Source organism: Budorcas taxicolor, chromosome 6, assembly GCF_023091745.1.
Source record: "Budorcas taxicolor isolate Tak-1 chromosome 6, Takin1.1, whole genome shotgun sequence".
In the NCBI taxonomy this organism is placed as follows: Eukaryota; Metazoa; Chordata; class Mammalia; order Artiodactyla; family Bovidae; genus Budorcas; species Budorcas taxicolor.
In genome coordinates, this window is record NC_068915.1 from 69,201,307 (window position 1) to 69,220,302 (window position 18,996).

Consider the following 18,996-nt stretch of genomic DNA (forward strand, 5'->3'; position numbering starts at 1 on the left):
CATAATTGAATTACAGGACACCCTCCAGTGGGTGTGATACCCAGGAGTGAGTTGGAGGGATTGCCTGGCGTGGGAAAAACTCCTACACATCTGGTATCAGAAGTGTTAAGAGTAGAAAGTAAAGAAACAAGAGGTTTTCTTTTAAGCATGCTCCACAATTTTTCTTTTCAGGAAAAATCCTATGAAAAATCTCCATAAATGTCAACAACACTCTGGCCTGACTTTAGGGATCACTATTTTCTGCTTCCTCCCTCACTCTTTATCGAAATAATATTGCCAGCACTTGGCAAGTCAGGACCTCCCACGGTGCTGGCGAAGTCAGGAACAGACCTAAAATGAGCCACTACATTTCCAAGCCTAGCCATCTGGCTGGGGGACCTAACAGAAGCACTAGAGGACTGAGAAGGTAAAGCTCATCAATTTGCTATAGGACAAGCAGACATACTGTCATTTAGTTTAGCTAAACTTGATCTGTTACAGAACAGATACTCTGAAATTTAGTATCTCATAAAGAAAACTAATTCTACCTATTAAAAACTACTTTGGCAACTGACAAGATGCCGTGCCTACTTTTCACTACAAAGATGAGAACATTTAAAACTAAAGCAACGTTTATCTGGGAAATCTTGAGTGGCTCTATAAATCATTTACATGTTATTTAAAAGCCATTTTCCAAATTGGATTTTTTTTTAAATTTTGAAATGTAAATTCTTACCTAAAAAATAACTGGAGATAGATATTACATACATATTTATAAAGTATGCTTTTCAGAAAGTATAAACACAGATGCTCCCTCTGCTATACAGTTTGTGATTGTTTCATAACCATCATCAAGTTATGATCAATAAAATTTTTTCTTTGAAACAATTAGCATAACATCAGATATATAGTGTAGAAACAATGGTATTTAAATCTGGATTTAAAGAAAAATACTGTCAAACATTATCAAATAGTAAGTAAAAAAGATGGTAATATATTTCTATGTAAGAGTCTCATTATTCCTTAATAAATTTTAATTTAGAAAAACAAAACCTAGGTGAGAATATGTTAAAACCATTATTTCCATAAAGTAAACTGGCAAGCACTGGCAATATTTCTGGCTCAGCTAAAAGAATAATAACTAATACTTATTGAGCATTTACTATACGTTAAGCAGTATAACTTAGTGATATACATATGCAATCTCATTCAATCCTGATGATATAACACTGTGATATAGGTACTTTATTCCCATTTAATTGAGCAAGCTAAATCAAACCTTCTTGCTAGAATTTAAAAAAATAATTCTTCATAGGCTACCAAAAGAATTCTTTATAGGTTATGAATTTTTCATAGGGTTTACCATAGTAAACCCAGCTGCACGTGTGTCTGCATGCAGTCATGTTTGACTCTGCAGCCCACCAGGCACCTCGGTCCATGGGGATTCTCCAGGCAAGAATACTGGAGTTGGTTGCCATGCCCTCATCCAGGGGATCTTCCCAACCCAGGGATCAAACCTGTATCTCTTATGTCTCCCGCATTGGCAAGCGGGTTCTTTCCCACTAGTGCCACCTGGGAAGCCCATATATATATATACATCTAAAAATTCAGACTCTGTATTAAGTGAAATTCAATACTTATGCATGACAAAAATAGCAATAACAATTACTCGGCAAAATTTAATTAAGAAGAAACTTAAAAACAAAAAATAATATTTAACAGTAAAACTTTAGAACATTTTCTTTATAGTCAGGAATAAGATGAAAACACCTACTTTCACTGCAAGTTTTAGTATGCCTGGTCAGTGCACTAAGAAAGTGCTATCACACTGGGATGACCTTGAGGGATAGGATGGGTAGGGAGGTGGGAAGGGGTTTCAGGATGGGGAACACATGTACACCCATGGCTGATTCATGTCAATGTATGGCAAAAACCACTACAATATTGTAAAGTAATTAGTCTCTAATTAAAATTGAAATTAAAAAAAAAGAAAGTGTTATCACATGTGGAAAGGAAGAAACAGAACTGTTATTATTTACAGATATTACTGCCTGCAGAGGAAATACGACCGAGTGTCTTCACTTTCACTTTTCACTTTCATGCATTGGAGAAGGAAATGGCAACCCACTCCAGTGTTCTTGCCTGGAGAATCCCAAGGACGGGGGAGCCTCGTAAGCTGCCGTCTATGGGGTCGCACAGAGTTGGACATGACTGAAGCGACTTAGCAGCAGCAGCAGCAGAGGAAATACAGGAGAACCAAATACACAGCAAGAAAAAGGAAAACAAGCTCAACCTAGTGCTATGTAACAACCCAGAGGGGTAGGATGGGGTAGGAGGTGGGAAGCTGGAGGGAGATTCAAGAGGAAGGGAACATATGTATACTCATTACTGATTCGCGTCGTTGTATGGCGGAAGCTGGCACAACATTGTAAAGCAATTATCCTCCAATGAACATTTTTTAAAATGCAAGGCTGTTGGACGTGTGATCACCAATCAAAAGTCAAGAGTATTCCAGTATACCAGTAGGCAATTAGAAAATTCAATTTACATATGGTATTAGAATCAGTAAAATACCCATGAAAAATCTAGTGGTCAGTTTGGTCACAGATATTTTTTAAACTCATCAATATGCATGGTCAACAAATTTAACAATCCTCTCCAAGGTATGTGCCCTAGAGACACTCTCTCACATGTAAACCAGAAGATAAGCTCCAGGATATTCATCTCATTCTTTCTAACCACACACACACATGTGTGGGACAGTCTAGCTATATATCAATATGGATTGGCTAAATTGTTGAATATTCATATAATTAAATCTGTATATGTCAATTTGGATTATCTTAAAAACAGAATGCTGAGAGGCAAAAGCAGGTTGTTCAGGGATATTTATAATACGACATCACTTACATAAAAAGTAAAACCTGTAGCACAATACTCTGTATTATTTACGGAAAAATAAGTTTTTAATAAATATGTAGAAACAAGGAATTAAGCTTCTGATTACCCCAGGAAAGGAAAAAGGAGAATCAGAGCATGGAAAGGGTTAAGTATCAGAGATGTTTCAACTTTACCTCTAGTTTTATTTCTTTAATGAAAATGCATATAAATATAAAAAATTATTAAATTATATTGAATCTATGTGTAAAATACCTAAATATTCATAATATTTTGTGTTTCAAAATACCTTATAATTTTAAAAATACATGTTTTTTAAAGTATCCCATGTAAATATTTTAACAATAATGAAAAGGCCATACCCCATGTACATATCTCTTCATAAAACTACAAAGGGAGTTTGCCTCCCTTTCATCTGTTATTAAACATCATTTTAAGCCACATGTTATTATATGTTGTTAAGGATTAGAAACTATTGACAGAAGAAGGGTAAAAAGTAGCATATTCTACAGGAAAAGTAGCAAGGATTGCATAAAGATGCCATAAAAATTAAGAAAGGTCCAAATGGCATAAAATCAAAAAGAGGTTTTCAAAGTTTAGTTAAATACTCAAAAAAAACACATTTATCTAAGTTTTGAGTGAGAAGCCAAAGACATTACTGTCAAGAGAAAAAAGAAATAGAAAAACTAAAAAAATAGAACAAGCTGCTACTTGCATTTTAAATTGAGGGCACTTACAGAATATGATATAGGGCACATGTCAACAATATGATTTATTACTCAGATTATAATAAATGTTAAATTTTCCCCTGGAAGTAAAAACTTTAATTATTAATATCCCAAGAAGCTCCCAGAGCAACATACCTGGAGAAGGAGCCTTTCAAAAGCCAGAAAGTTGTCCCACTTGGCAGTCTGTGGGTGTTTCAGAGTTTGGACAGTGGCCAGCCCAAGCTGTAGGAGCCCACAGTGATTCCCTAGAGATTTGAGGTTGTTCTTGAAGAGCTGAATATAGGACATGAGCTGCCCCGGAGTGACTCTCCCTGGAAAAACATACAATATATCAGTGTAGCCTCTTCTGGGAGCGGTAAAAATAAAGAGGAACGTGCTATTAATACTACTACCGCCTTGTTGTTGTTCAGTTGCTCAGTCATGTCTGACTCTTTGTGACCCACGGACTGCAGTACGCCAGGCTTCCCTGTTCTTCACTATCTCCCATCAGCACAAAATTTCAGAGTCAACTGCAAGCTTTCCTAAGCTTTTGTGACTCTTAAAACAACATGGTGACAACAGCAAAGTTGAAACTACCAACTACATTTTGCAAGCAAGAAAACAGATGTGAAGTGCTCTTGCCAAAGCCATATTGCTATTATGATTCATTTCATAACTCTGCAATACCCCATAAATGCATTTTCAAATAAAGTCTTATGAATAAATATTTCTTGAGGTCAATGTGGAGTACCTCTGCAAGACATATGATATAGCAATCTAAAAGCCAAAAAGGCAAGGTTTCCAATTGTGTGTGTTACGTATATAAAGCAAAGGAGAAATCTGTTAGGACTATAGCTAAAACTTTATCATTGATATATCAATGGGTTTATGACAATATCCTTGAGCATAAAAGCAGACTGTTGTTGGAACAAAAATGTATGGCGAACCAGAGGGGAAAAAACCCTGGAAGATGAGATATCCAAAGAAAGGATTTCTCGTGGGTGAGAGCACATTTACTATCATGGTCACCTAGATCTAGAACAAGACTCTCACCTCATTAAACACCGGAGTACCAAAAACACAAACAAACCCTGTTGAAGATTCAGTCTTTCAGACCTCTAAGTCCAACCTTTTCCTAAATAGCACTCCTTCCATTTAGTCACTTCCCATTCTACTATGTCAGATCTCATTCCTGCCATTCATCAATGCAATGGGCAGAACTCCAGAACACTACAGTTTCTCCTCACTGGGCAAGAAGAGTGCAATGGAGCCAAACACAAATGCAAGGCCAGTAAATCCTTCCTGTACATTTCAGCCACACTGTCTTCCTGGTTTACCCTCTGATGCCTAAAATCCAGGTTTGTTTGCTATGCCTAGGTTTGCTAATATTTGGCAACAAAACTACCTGTATTTATTTAGCGCATGTCCTCTTCTGATTTTCATAGCAATTCTATGGGGTAGCAAACAAGTGAGAGTTCTGTGTCTCACATGGTGGGCATCTGTCAATTAGTGGTTTTGCTACAGATTATAATACACAAAAATAAAGACCTTGTCACAAGAAACTTACAAGCCCGTAATATAGTCTACCTTTTTATTGCATGTTTTGGAGAGATTAAGGATTCTAAAGTGCCTTATTACCCACTTATATGGTGCTTTCCTGATAGCTCAATTGGTAAAGAGCAATGCAGGAGACCCTGGTTCAATTCCTTGATTGGGAAGGTCCGCTGGAGAAGGGACAGGCTACCCACTCCTTGTGGCTCAGCTGGTAAAGAATTTACCTTCAACAAGGCAGACCTAGGTTTGATCCCTGGGTTGGGAAGATCCCCTGGAGAAGGGAAAGGCTACCTACTCCAGTGTTCTGGCCTGGAGAATTCCATGGACTTGTATAGTCCATGGGGTCACACAGAGTCGGACTTGACTGAGCAACTTTCATTTCCAAACAATAAGAACAGCTGGTGGCGGGGAAGAACAGTGGAAATGAGTAGTACAGAGCTGAGTCTCACTAGTTTCTTTGGTCCCTTGGTAAAGCATAGTTCATTCCTGATTCTCAAGCAGCAAGCTAACAATTTGCTAGCTTAAGTACTAACAGAGAAGAGCCTCATTAATCCCTTCTTTACTTGGTTTTAAGTTGGCTTGATTAAGGTATAATTTACATAAAGTAAAATTCACTCTTTTCTGGTTCAGGGTGTTCTCAAAATAGTTCTATGAATTTTGACAAAAACACAGTCATAATCAAGATAGATTATTTCCTTTACTCCCAAAAGTTCCCCTTTTATAGTCAATTCTCTTTTCCCATCCCCAGTCCTTGGTGAACACTTGTCTGTGTTTATCTGGTTTCTGTCCCATAGTCATTCCTTTCCAGAATGTTCTATAAATGGAATCATATAGCACATAGCCTTTTGAGTCTAGCTTCTTTTACTTGAGCATAAGGTATTTTGTGTTCATTCATGTTGTTGCTTGTATCAGTAATTTGCTCTATTTTCTTGTTGAGTAGTAATCCGTTGTAAGAACCATGGTTTGTTTAAACTTATCCATTCACCAGTTCATGATCATTTGGGTTGTTTCCAATTTTTAGAAATGATGAATAAAAACTTCACATACATCTTCATATAGTATTTTATGTGCGTATGTGTCTGTGGACATACGATTTCAGTTTTTTCGTAAGAAATTTCTAGGGTTGCTGGATCATATGCTAAATGTATGCTTAACTTTACAAGAAATTGACAAACTAATTTCCAAAGTGAGCTATCCTACTAGTGACAAATGAGAGTTCTATTGCCTCACATCCTCAATAGCCTTAGTATTGCCAGGTATTTTGGTTTTAGCCAGTCTAATAGGTTATCCAATAGGCAACAGCTTACTAGGGTTTTAATTTGGATTTTTTAATGACTAATAATGTTGTTCATCTTTTCATGTGCCTATTTGCCACCCTATATCTTCTTTGGTGAAGTGTCTGTTCAAATCCTTTGCTCATTTTTATTAAGTTGTTTGCTTTCTTGAGTTAAGAGTATCATTAACTTTTATTAATCCATTGGTTCGACACATGTTTTTGTGCTAGGGATTGTTCTTACTGCTAAGCACAAGCCCATGAACAAATCAAAGAAAAGTCTGTCGTCACGGCCAGCAAATAAGGAAGACAAATGACTCCCAGAATGCTCTCCTAACTAATCCAGCTCATTACATGTCACTCTCTTAGGGGATGGGATCTTTTGTGCAGAGGATGAACATTTTTACCCAAGAACATCTTCTGACACAAACATGTGAAAACAAATTTTCACTTGAAATGGGTTCAGATCTAACACTGCAGTGAGCTCCATTTATTTCTTTAAACATTGTGCTGCAGTTGATGGCAGTGTAGTCCCTGGACACACAGAGCTTTGTCGACCAAGAGAGATCGTCATAGAACAATTACATGAACAATTACTTAATCATGATTGTGACAAGCACTGCTAAGGCAATAACTAAAAAGTCTTGAAACTGTGAAAGGGTCTATGTGGTACATAACTGCCTACCTCTCCAACCCTATCTTCAGGACCTGAAGAAGAAGAAATTAAAAAGGCTCAGAATACACACAATCCGTTTATAGCATAACTGCCCTTTAGAGAGACCTAAAAAAATGGAAATCATCAGAGAAAGTCATCAGGTCTGTTTCAATTTCAATTGCAATAACCATATGTTCAACTTGAAGATAATAATGTCTTCAATTCAAAAATATAGTTAAACTTTATTCACTTAGCATCTTCCAATCTCAGACTTGGACTCAACAACCGTATTTGCATAACGCCACCTTCCAACATAAAGCATGAGATCCAAGGAACAAATGGCTATATTTCATAATAGGAACTGCCAACAGAATACTGCATTGTGAATTAGCGATTATTCACCCTTGCTGCTCTAGTCTCTTTCCCTCCGCATATCTTTTTCTTACATACACAGGCCACTAACACTTCTTATACATGTCATGAAAGCAGGGGGGTTTTGGTAAAAATCCCAAACATGGTAATTTAAATTTATTAAAAGAGTAGTTTACACAAATGCTTTAAAATATAGACTAGTGACATTTTAAAATATAAGTTTAATCAGAATCTTACATAAAACAAGTAAAATTAACTAATTGAGTATTAAAAATGTTATACAATAAGACTAATAACTTGAGAAATCTTCCCAGTTTATTTCAACTAAAACTGCAAGCAACTAGGACCAGGTGTTGAAAAAGTAATAGACAGAACATTTATTCATATCTCATGTTACCAAAAAAAAACCTTCTCAGGTAGATTTACATAGTGATTTAAAAATGTCAACCCAAGAAGGCTTGCCAACACACTTTTTTTCAGTCATAAAAACAAAGGTTATTTTATATCAAGACATAATATATAGCAACTCTGTGAAAAGGGACAATTTTGAAATTTGAAAACTAGTTTTCAAGTAAGAAAATCTATTAGGCTCTTTTTCTAAAACATAGTTTTTAAGAAAGAGAATCAGGCTTCTGATATTTAGTTAAGGAAAAAAAACAGAAAACTTTAACAACCATTAATTCTATGTATATTTTGAAACAGTAAAATAGAATTATTGCTTGGGAGAAAAGGGACAGATTTAGAAAATAAAATGATTTAATATTTTAATATTGTCTATGATCCTTATAATATTTAATTCCATTGTATTCAAATGAATTATGGAAATTACCTTTCTACTTACTACATACATTTGATAAACTAGACTGCAGCCATGAAATTAAAAGATGCTTACTCCTTGGAAGGAAAGTTATGACCAACCTAGACAGCATATTAAAAAGCAGACACATTACTTTGCCAACAAAGGTCTATCTAGTCAAGGCTATGGTTTTTCCAGTAGTCATGTATGGATGTGAGAGTTGGACTGTAAAGAAAGCTGAATGCTGAAGAATTGATGCTTTTGAACGGTGGTGTTGAAGAAGATTCTTAAGAGTCCCTTGGATTGCATGGAGATCCAACCAGTTCATTCTAAAGGAGATCAGTCCTTAATGTTCATTGGAAGGACTGATGCTGAAGCTGAAACTCCAATACTTTGGCCACCTGATGTGAAGAGTTGACTCATCGGAAAAGACCCTGATGCTGGGAAAGATTGAGGGCAGGAGGAGAAGGGGATGACAAAGGATGAGATGGCTGGATGGCATCACCGACTCGATGGACATGAGTTTGGGTAAACTCCGGGAGTTGGTGATGGACAGGGAGACCTGGCATGCTGCAGTCCATGGGGTCACAAAAAGTCATACATGACTGAGTGACTGAAACTTCTGAACTTGTTTTGTGGCTTGGTAAGATATATTTAAAATATTTACACATATATGATTTTTTGTTTATTTTCTTAACAACAACAAAAAAGAGCATTCTGTCAGTGGTAGGTTTGACTTAATCCTCAAAATGTGTCTTAATGGTAGAAAGCAACCATCAGAAATTTTGTCTAAAATAGTATATTTAGCTACTAAATGTTTTCTTCAAAAAAAAAACTCTATAACAGATAATAACACTATCATGCATGTTTTTTATTCATCATTGTCTTGAAACTGTGAATGAAAACCTAGTATGTGAAATCTGAATAAACAAAGTTATGTATTAAGACATGTATTCCCAGAATTCAAATATCAGCATTTCATTTGTCTACTTTTTAATTACTCTTCTAATATAATAAAGACAAAGCATATTAAAATAATGAAATATAACATGTTCTGCTAAAACTCTGGTTTATTAACCAACACACAACTGGCAAACAGGAATACTTTTAATATTACACAAAAAGTCACACCTATTCATTTGTCACTTAACATCCTGTGCCGCCAAATAAGAGCAGTTGAACACAAAGTAAGCCAACATAGTTGAACACTGCAAGCCATAAGAGGAAGTGAGTCCTGACGCATTCCTAGTTCTTCCTCTTAGCTCTGCTTGATCATATGCCCTGTCCTGGAAGTGCTTCCTGTTTGGTCCTCCCCAATCTTCAGTGCAGTTTGCCTTTGCCTCCATTAACAAACAGCCTCAACTTCTCTTTACATTCCCTTCCAGTGAGCTACCTTCAACTCTTTTGTTCACATGAAGTCCCAAATACACTGTAACATTTCTTTATCTATAGGAAACTGGCATACCTTTTGAACTGTGCTAGTATTTTAATCAAGGTTTTTATTGTTTTTTTTGTTAGTGCTCTAATTATAAATTTGTATAGATTTTTAAATGGGCTTCTGCTAATGATATTTTTTATCATGAGCCCTGATAACCAGTATGTGATTTTGCAAAACAAGTTTTCCAGGAATGCATGTAAATTATAGCAAAAGCGCTCATACTAACATGTAGACAAAGGTGGTGGTGCTACTAAAACATAACTATTGGTTGGTAAGCAGCATGGTCAGGGAAAAGTTCCAATGTTAATTCTACAGTTGACAATAGAAAGCTCTTGTGTACAAAAGATACTTTCAGAGTTCTGTAAATAATATACAAAAGGTTGAGAGGGTAGACTGAACACATGGGTTTATATCCTCATCTCATTTCATCAGAAAGACAAAAAGGAATTACAAAGGGAAAGGAATACACAACAAAGAGATCGTGAGATAGACTCTAAACTGACAGAGGCTTTGAGCACTATTCCTCCCCATTTGTTGGTTATCTTCGTAATTTACATTACATTCTTAAACTTTCTTCTTTGTTCTGTCAATTACAGATGGTATCCTATGGCTTTTCGTCTTCTGAGCAGAGGATATTAATCCCTCTTTGCCCCCCCTCTACTTTGTATCTCCTCCTTTCATCTTTCAAATCATCTGTACTTTTATTTTCATCAAGATGGATAGCATTTATATTTTGTCTTATGACCATAATTTAGTCTTACGTGCTTTTTAAAAAATAATTTTATTTATTTATTTTTGGCTGTGCTGGGTCTTCGCTGCTGTGAGGGCTTTCTCTAGTTGCAGTGAGTGGGGGCTACTCTCCAGTTGCGATGTGCAGACTCCTCTTCCTGTGGCTTCTCTTGTTGCAGAGCATGGGCGCTAGAGTGCATGGGCTCAGTAGTTGCAGTTCCCAGGCTCTAGAACATAGGCTCAGTAATTGTGGCCCGCGGGCTTGGTTGTTCTGCAGCGTGTGGGATCTTCCCAGACCAGGGATTGAACTCATGTCTCCTGCACTGGCAGGCAGATTCTTTACCACTGAGCCACCAGGGAAGACCGTACGTGCTTTTTGTATAGCTTGATTCAAACAGTTCAAAATCAGTCAATTGTGTGTTTCCATCATAATGAACTATATAACTATTAATAATAGAACCAAGGTACAAATTATGATTGCATTTCCTTATACATATACTTTGGTCCTAGAACGCTTATGGGCTTTTTCTAAGGGGATGGGGGAGCTGAATTCCCCGCCTTAATCAAAGCTGTGAAGTCTCCTAATTTCAAATACACTGTCTCATCTTTGAAGTCCAGGTTATGTTGTTGTTGTTTCTTTTAACTGAGGTATAGTTGAGCTGTGGGGGTTTTGTTTTGCTTTTTCCCCTCCCTGAAAACTTTACAACCAAACCCTTTCATTCTCCAGTCCCATCATGGGCGGGCTGTTCTCCAGGCCTTTCTGTGTAGTCAGCAGCCTGGAACTGACTGTTGCTTTCCTCTATTGGAACACTGTTTGCTTAAATTTCGGATTTTTCTTTCCTGCTATGCTGCCTTGTTTCGCTGGACAATCTCAAGTAACTTCCTCAGAAAAGGTGTGTGGAAAGCAAAGTTCATTTTATCTCTAAAAAAGTTTTTTCTTGCCCTCCAAGTTGACTAATAGTTTATCCAGATCTATAATTCAAGGTTGAAAATAATGCATTGCTTCATTATTTTCTGGCTGAGCATTGCTCATAAGAAAGCTGCGCTAGTCCTATTTTTGTTCCTTTGTAGACGAGCTTCCCTTTTTCCATCTAGAGGTTCATAGGATCTTTTCATTCTCTTGTACTCTAAGGAGTCATAGTGATGACGTCTAGTTTAGAGGGTTTTTATTCTTTCCACTTGCTTTTCAGTTAAGCCTGTTCTACTATTTGATATGTCTTTCTTCACATCTGGGAAGTCTCACATTCTTTCCTTACTAATTTCCTGTCCTCCGCTTTGTCTCTCTAAAACTTTCAATAGTTCTTCGGTCTCCTGAATTGGTTTTCTATATATCTTGCTTTTTGTATCATATTTTCAATGCCCTGTTCTTTCTACATTTTAGGAGATTTTCTTGATTTATCTTTAAACTTTGGTTGAATTGCTGACTCTTTGCGACCCCAAGGTCTGTAGCCCACCAGGCTTCTCTGCCCATGGGATTCTCCAGGCAAGAATACTGGAGTAGATTGCAATTCCCTTCTCCAGAGGATCTTCCCAAACTAGGGACTGAACCTGAGTCTCCTGCATTGCAGGCAGATTCTTTACCATTCAAGCTACAGGGAAGTCCTGATTTTTTTTTTTTTAACCATAAAACCTTTATTACTAAGAGCTTCTTCTTTTTTTATCATTTTGTTTATTTATTTGGCTGCACCAGGTCATAGTTGCAGCACTCAGCATATTGAATCTTCATAGCAGCACGAGAACTCTTAGTTGCAGCCTGTTGGATCTTGTTCCCTGACCAGGGATCGAACCAGGACCCCCTGCATTAGGAACATACAGTCTTGGCCACTGAACCACAGGGAAGTCCCTAAGAGCTTCTTTTTTAACATGAGCTTTATAGAGATATAACTCACATATCATAAAATTCGCCCTTAAAATGTACAATACAGTGGTTTTTAGTACACTCAGAATTATGTAATCATCACTACTATATAATTTCAGAACATTCTCATTATCCCAAGAAACCCTATACTCAAATTTCCCCAGTTATGAAAAAGATATACAGCTATATAAATCCATACATATTAGAATATAGCCTAAATAAAATTTCCAGTTGGGAGATTTAACTGTACTTAGTTAAACCAGGAAACAGAAATAACAGAAGGGAGAATATTCAGGTAATTATAGCTATAATAGAATTCTTGCTTTTTTATATATGATAATACTATGGTGATACACTAAATGGAGAAGGCAATGGCACCCCACTCCAGTACTCTTGCCTGGAAAATCCCATGGACAGAGGAGCCTGGTAGGCTGCAGTCCATGGAGTCACTAGGAGTCAGACACAACTGAGCAACTTCACTTTCTCTTTTCATCTTCATGCATTGGAGAAGGAAATGGCAACCCACTCCAGTATTCTTGCCTGGAGAATCCCAGGGATGGGGGAGCCTGGTGGGCTGCTGTCGATGGGGTCGCACAGAGTCGGACACGACGGAAGCGACTTAGCAGCAGCAGCAGCAGATACACTAAAAAAATTTTTTCAATTGAAGTATAAATTCCTGGAAGGTAATATAGGACTAGAAAAATACTTACTAAATCACGGAGCAAAACAAACAATAAAAATAAACTTCCTTCCCTCCTCCAAACACTTTGCCTAGAATATGTGACAAGGCATTACAACAAAGAGGGGTCACTTACCTAGAAGATATAACCAGTTTCAGACTCAGAGGCCTCAGATATAATGGAGGAGGAAAGTGAGGAGTATAACATAAAATAAAGGATACACATCTTAAGTATGTAGTTCAGTTACTTTTTACACATATATCTATCCACATAACCACCACCCAGATAAAGGTATGGAATATACCCAGTGCTCTAGAAGATTCCCTTGATACCTACCTAATCAATAATCCTACCTCAATTAATCCTAGTTAAAAGCAAACCATTACTTTTAACTCTCTCAGTACAGCTAATTTTTCGTTTGCCTTTGAATGTCATATACACAGATACACTATTTTGTGTTTAGCTTCTTTAGTTCAACATCATCCAAAATCTCAATCTTTTTTTTCCCTTCCTCTGGTTTACTGTTCTGTACGACTCTGACTGCTTCTCTGTCCATTCTACTTTGAAGGACATTTAGGGCCATTATACACAATGAGGCTGTGAACAGTCTACTACATGCCTTTTGGTAGACTCGCTTCCATTGGCTATATGCCCAGTTGTGAAACCAGCGGATCAGATGGGTATACTTAAGATAATACAGCTGGCTTTCCATGGTTGTATCAATATATCCACACACTTTAAATGTGATCAAATTTAACATAAATTTTAAAGTATACATATAATGTTTAAAACCTGGCACAACTGTATAATTAAGTTTCCTTCATGGTATTTTATGTTGGGTAGCCAAAACTCTAATAAGAGAGAAAAGAAGTCACAATGGAAACCACATTGTCATGCTCTTAGTACACACCTTTATTTTGCTTATTGTTGGTTTACTAGCTTATTTACTTACTTTCTTACCGAATTACACAGAAAAAGGCCTGGAAGTCAAGATACTAATTTAGGAACAAAGGTTACACTGAAGAGTAAGATGATGGCGGGGGGCCGGTGGGGGGTGGAGAGACAATTACTTTTTATGCTACTAATGTTACAATATGAATTTTCTAGAAACGTGCTATATTACTTTTTAAATAGTCTCTTGGTTCTGAAATAAAATAATGTCTGTTTCATGTGGAATTAATAGACAAGCATTTTTCTCTGAGAAATTTGAGTCTATTACTATCACTGATTTGTACAAGGGATGAAGCATTGTCTTTCAAGAGAAAAAGAAATATAAGAGTAATAATTACTGCTAGTTCCCCACCTCTACTGAGGTCAAAGGACAAAGAAATATGGTTAACATGCAGGTGGGGAGATTTAAGTCAGACCTGAGAAAAAAAACTCCACATTCGTGATGACTATTAGACATGGAAACCAGTTATTAAAGGAGGAAGAGGGAAGACATTATAAATCTTCTCCCGTAGGGATTTGAAGGGCAGTATATACAGCCATCTGTATAGTGAAACTTGGATAAAAACCAGCTGGGAATCAATGTCTACTTTTATAACACTATAAATACTGAAGAAGGTTTTCCTGAGATTTCCTTTAAATAGTATGTTTCTTGTTAAACAAATTTTTGAGTTCTACAGTATTACAAAGACAGAATAAGAAAGTAATGTGAAAAGAGCATTTTAATTATATGAATCAATTCAATCAAGTGGATCCAAAATTGAGAAATCTATTGCAAGATACGATTTCAGGAGAGTATGGAATAAAGCATAACTGCTGCAGGACCAGGGGTCACAAATAGAAAATAAACAGCTCTCCCTGAGATTTATACAAAAACCATGAAATATAAAACCACAGAAACATTTATGGTTTGGCTTTCTTTGGAAATGCAGCCTTCCTGAGGCTAATTTAAATCACTGCATCAATGTTTACAAACTCAGCTGAGCACACGGAAAGACACTGATAGACTATTCTTGTTTTCCACAAGGCAGATTTCCAGCCTGCCAGGTAAGGAGCCATTCCTTGGTGGGTCCACCCTGACTTGGAAGGCTGTACTTCCAAATAAAGCAACTCCCACCCCACAGCCATGGATCTTTCCTTGGGGGTTTTTTTTTAACTCCTAGCCCATATTCTCATGTGCTGAGGATTCCTTCTGTTGAGAAAACATAAAAATTAACAAGAGGAGGAGGAGGATGAAAAAAACAGATGCACCAATTAAAGTTAGAAACATAGAGTCAGAGGACAGATGCTTGAAGAAAGGGTATTAGAAATTCAGATGACCATTTGCAGACAAGGAAATAACAGTAGCAGAGGCAATTCAGGTTTTGTTTTAGGTGATGAAGTGTAAGAAGGAAATATCTGTTTGCTGACCTTAAGGCTTTGGGGCATTATTAATTATTAATTCAGTAAATACTCTTTCTGGCTCTTTCTCTAGATTCTCTACTTCTTCATATCCCTAAGTGGATGTGTTCTTTACAGCTCTGCCTTCAACCCTCTTCTCATTCATTCTATATTCTTTTCCTGGATGATCACTCTTATATTTCCTTAGAAATTCACTACTTAGGCTCCAACATAATGACTAGGTAACTACATCTCCAACCTCCACTTTCACTTCTGGAATCACTACTCTAGCCACATGTCACCCAACTAAGGTGATCAGGGAATAATCCTACAGACAACGTAATCCCACCCCTAGGTTGGGTAGAATACTCTTCATACTCAATGGTATGACTTTTACTGGAAAGACAACTGAAAGCGTATGGTTCTTCATACATTCTTCCAAAAGAAAAAGAATAAAGTGAGCCTATCACTTCAAGGAAAACAGCTATTTGTTTTGTCAAAATCAAAACTCAAGTTTTCATGTGAAATCATAATTTTGGAAAGCTTGTATCTGCCTCTGTATCTTTACATCCTAATATGTGAAGATTTTCTAATGATAACAATGGGGATATCAACAAATGTGGTCTGCTACACTGTATAACATGTGTCAACATTTGGAAAATCTGCATAACTCAGAGAACCTTTATGGTCCAAGTGACTAATGTAAAATGCTATAAAATAATGTGTGAGTAAAAGAGCCAAAGTGAAAGAGATCAATGGTCCTTAATGTACCAGAGTGTGGAAAATTTAATGATATGGTTTCATATTCCACACTGCAATTACCTGTAAGAAATTACCTCTTGTAAATTTGGTATAGCATATCTGCAATTCTAGAATAGCCACAATTTTCTGAAAATTATTTTAAAAAATCTTTCCCTTTTCAACTACATATCTTTGTAAGGCCAGCTTTTCTTTCGATCACAACAGATTCTATAAAGAAGCAGATATGAGTATAGAGCTGCCTTCTATTAAACCAGACGTTAGAGATATACAAAAATGGAAAATGGTGCCGCTTTCTTCCCCACATTTTATTTGAGAAAATAGTTATTTCTCACAAAAATATGTTATATTAACATGCAATATTGGAGAAGGAAATGGCAACCCACTCCAGTGTTCTTGCCTGGAGAATCCCAGGGACAGGGGAGCCTGGTTGGCTTCTGTCTATGGGGTCGCACAGAGTCAGACACAACTGAAGTGACTTAGCAGCAGCAGCAACATGCAATAGGTTTATCATATTTTTACATTAATTAATATTTTAAAAATTTTCCCTACTTGAATCACTAATTGATGTTTTCTTCCAAAATATTTTTAGAAATTTTCCCTGCTTAAATTCCTAATGTGATATTTTCTTCCTATCTATCAGTCTCACATATATTAATAGATAAACTCCACATAACAAAACCTTATGGTGTCCTCAATAGGTCTGTTTTGTTTTCCATTCATAGGTTGTTGTGAACATCAACAGCTTTTGACAATGTAAAGGGGTTCTGAGACATAAAAGTTTGAGAACTGAAGGTCTAAACCAGTGTCCCTCTTGGATTCCATAGGAGAGAGATAGAAAAAGTAATCCATTAACTACATAATGAATACCAACTGACAGTATTAATTAAAGAATTTATTTATTCATTCCATAAACACTTACTGACTATATAGGAATTTCAAGGTCTTGTGTTAGGTGCGGAGAATACTAGGAAATACAGATAAGAATTCTCAGCCCTAACTACTCAGGGTCTGGTGGTAACTGCTGTAACAGAAATATGAACAAAAACAGTACTGATAGGAATATAAGATGTCACCTTTCAGAAAGGATGATAAGGGATGAGAGATAGCATGGAAAAAATGTTGGAGGAGAATTTTAAAATACAGGAGACTAAAATGAGCATTCTTTCTGGAGAGTGAATAGAGCAGGATAAGGCTTTAAGATCAGTAGCAGTTATTAACTGAGTAAAAGAAAGTGAAAGTGAAGTCGCTCAGTCGTGTCCGACTCTTTGTGACCTCATGGACTGTAGCCTTCTAGGCTCCTCCATCCATGGGATTCTCCAAGCAAGAATACTGGAGCGGGTTGCCGTTTCCTCCTCCAGCGGATCTTCCCAACCCAGGGATTGAACTCCGGTCTCCCTCACTGCAGGCAGACTCTTTACCATTAGCTGAGTATCTACATGCAAAGCACAACAAGGGATACAAATAGAGCTACAGTCTAGAGGAAGCTAGAAGTAAGGAAGCTTCTAGAGGAAGCTAGAAGCAAAGAAGAGAAAGCATGAAGCAGTTATCAGAGAGAAGGTGATCAGAAGAACAGAGTGACATGAAGACCAAGGGAAAAGAATCAAGAAGGAAGACACAGTCAGATGCTACAGGGTATCAAGAGGAACACAAAAGAGTAGAAAGGACAGCTGTAAACAGAAAATAGTACTGTACCAACCTAGAGGGGTGGGGTAGGAAGGGAGGTGGGAGGGAGGTTCAGAAGCGGGGGATATATGTATACCTACGGCTGATTCATATTGAGGTTTGACAGAAAACAACAAAGGTCTGTAAAGCAATTATCCTTCCATAAAAAAAAAATTAAAAAAAAAAGAAATAGTAATGCACGTAACTGGAAGCAGAAATACCCATCATCAATACTATTCATGCATATTCATTAGGCAATCATCCATCCAAACAGCAAGTACCAAGCCACCCACTATGTACCAAGCCAAATAGCCAACAGAGAATATATGACATGGACACTGTCTAGTATAAAGTTTTGGATCCACACACACACAACTATTTTTCGCTGTGGTAAGTGCTAAGACAACAAAAAGAGAAAGAGCTGTGGGTCCTTAGAAGGCAGAACAGTCAACGCAGCCTGCTGAGGAGGGGAAGGAAGAAAGGTTAAGGGGAATTAAATATGGTTCCACAGAGAAAGTGACATTTGTACGAGATCATGAAAACTAAGATGGGTTTCATAGGAATGTGTGTATGTGTGTATGTGTGTGTGTGTGTGTGTGTGTGTGTGCATGCATTGGAAAGTGTGTGGTTATATTAATCAAGGTCCCAGCAGGAAATAAATGGCACACACAAACAGAAAATAAGGTGACCTTTCCAGTAGTCATGTATGGATGTGAGAGTTGGACTGTGAAGAAGGCTGAGTGCTGAAGAATTGATGCTTTTGAACTGTGGTGTTGGAGAAGACTCTTGAGAGTCCCTTGGACTGCAAGGAGATGCAACCAGTCCATTCTGAAGGAGATCAGCCCTGGGATTTGTTTGGAAGGAATGATGCTAAAGCTGAAACTCCAGTACTTTGGCTACCTCATGTAAAGAGTTGACTCATTGGAAAAGACTCTGATGCTGGGAGGCATTGTGGGCAGGAGGAGAAGGGGACGACCGAGGATGAGATGGCTGGATGGCATCACTGACTCGGTGGACGTGAGTCCGAATGAACTCCGGGAGTTGGTGATGGACAGGGAGGCCTGGTGTGCTGCGATTCATGGGGTCGCAGAGTCGGACACGACTGAGCGACTGAACTGAACTGAACTGAACTGAACAACATGACTTTCTAAGAAGTGAGGCTAAGGACAATCAGGAGTGTGAAGGGAATCCAACAAGGGAAGGGTAGAGAGAAACAACCAACTGCATCCTGGCAGGGATGGAGTGAGGCAATCAACACCTGGAACCATAACTGCCTCTCACCCTCTAAATCTCCCACTCAGGCCT

The 18,996-nt window shown here is 37.4% G+C and overlaps 1 protein-coding gene across 1 annotated transcript in view; it reads right to left on the bottom strand.

Moving 5' to 3' along the window:
• The window catches only part of SCFD2 (sec1 family domain containing 2), a 397,018-nt gene that overhangs the window by 320,969 nt on the left and 57,053 nt on the right, over positions 1-18,996 (bottom strand). The window contains exon 4 of the mRNA XM_052641944.1: positions 3,741-3,916. Coding sequence (XP_052497904.1) covers positions 3,741-3,916 — 176 coding nt within the window. The remainder of the gene's footprint in view (positions 1-3,740; positions 3,917-18,996) is intronic.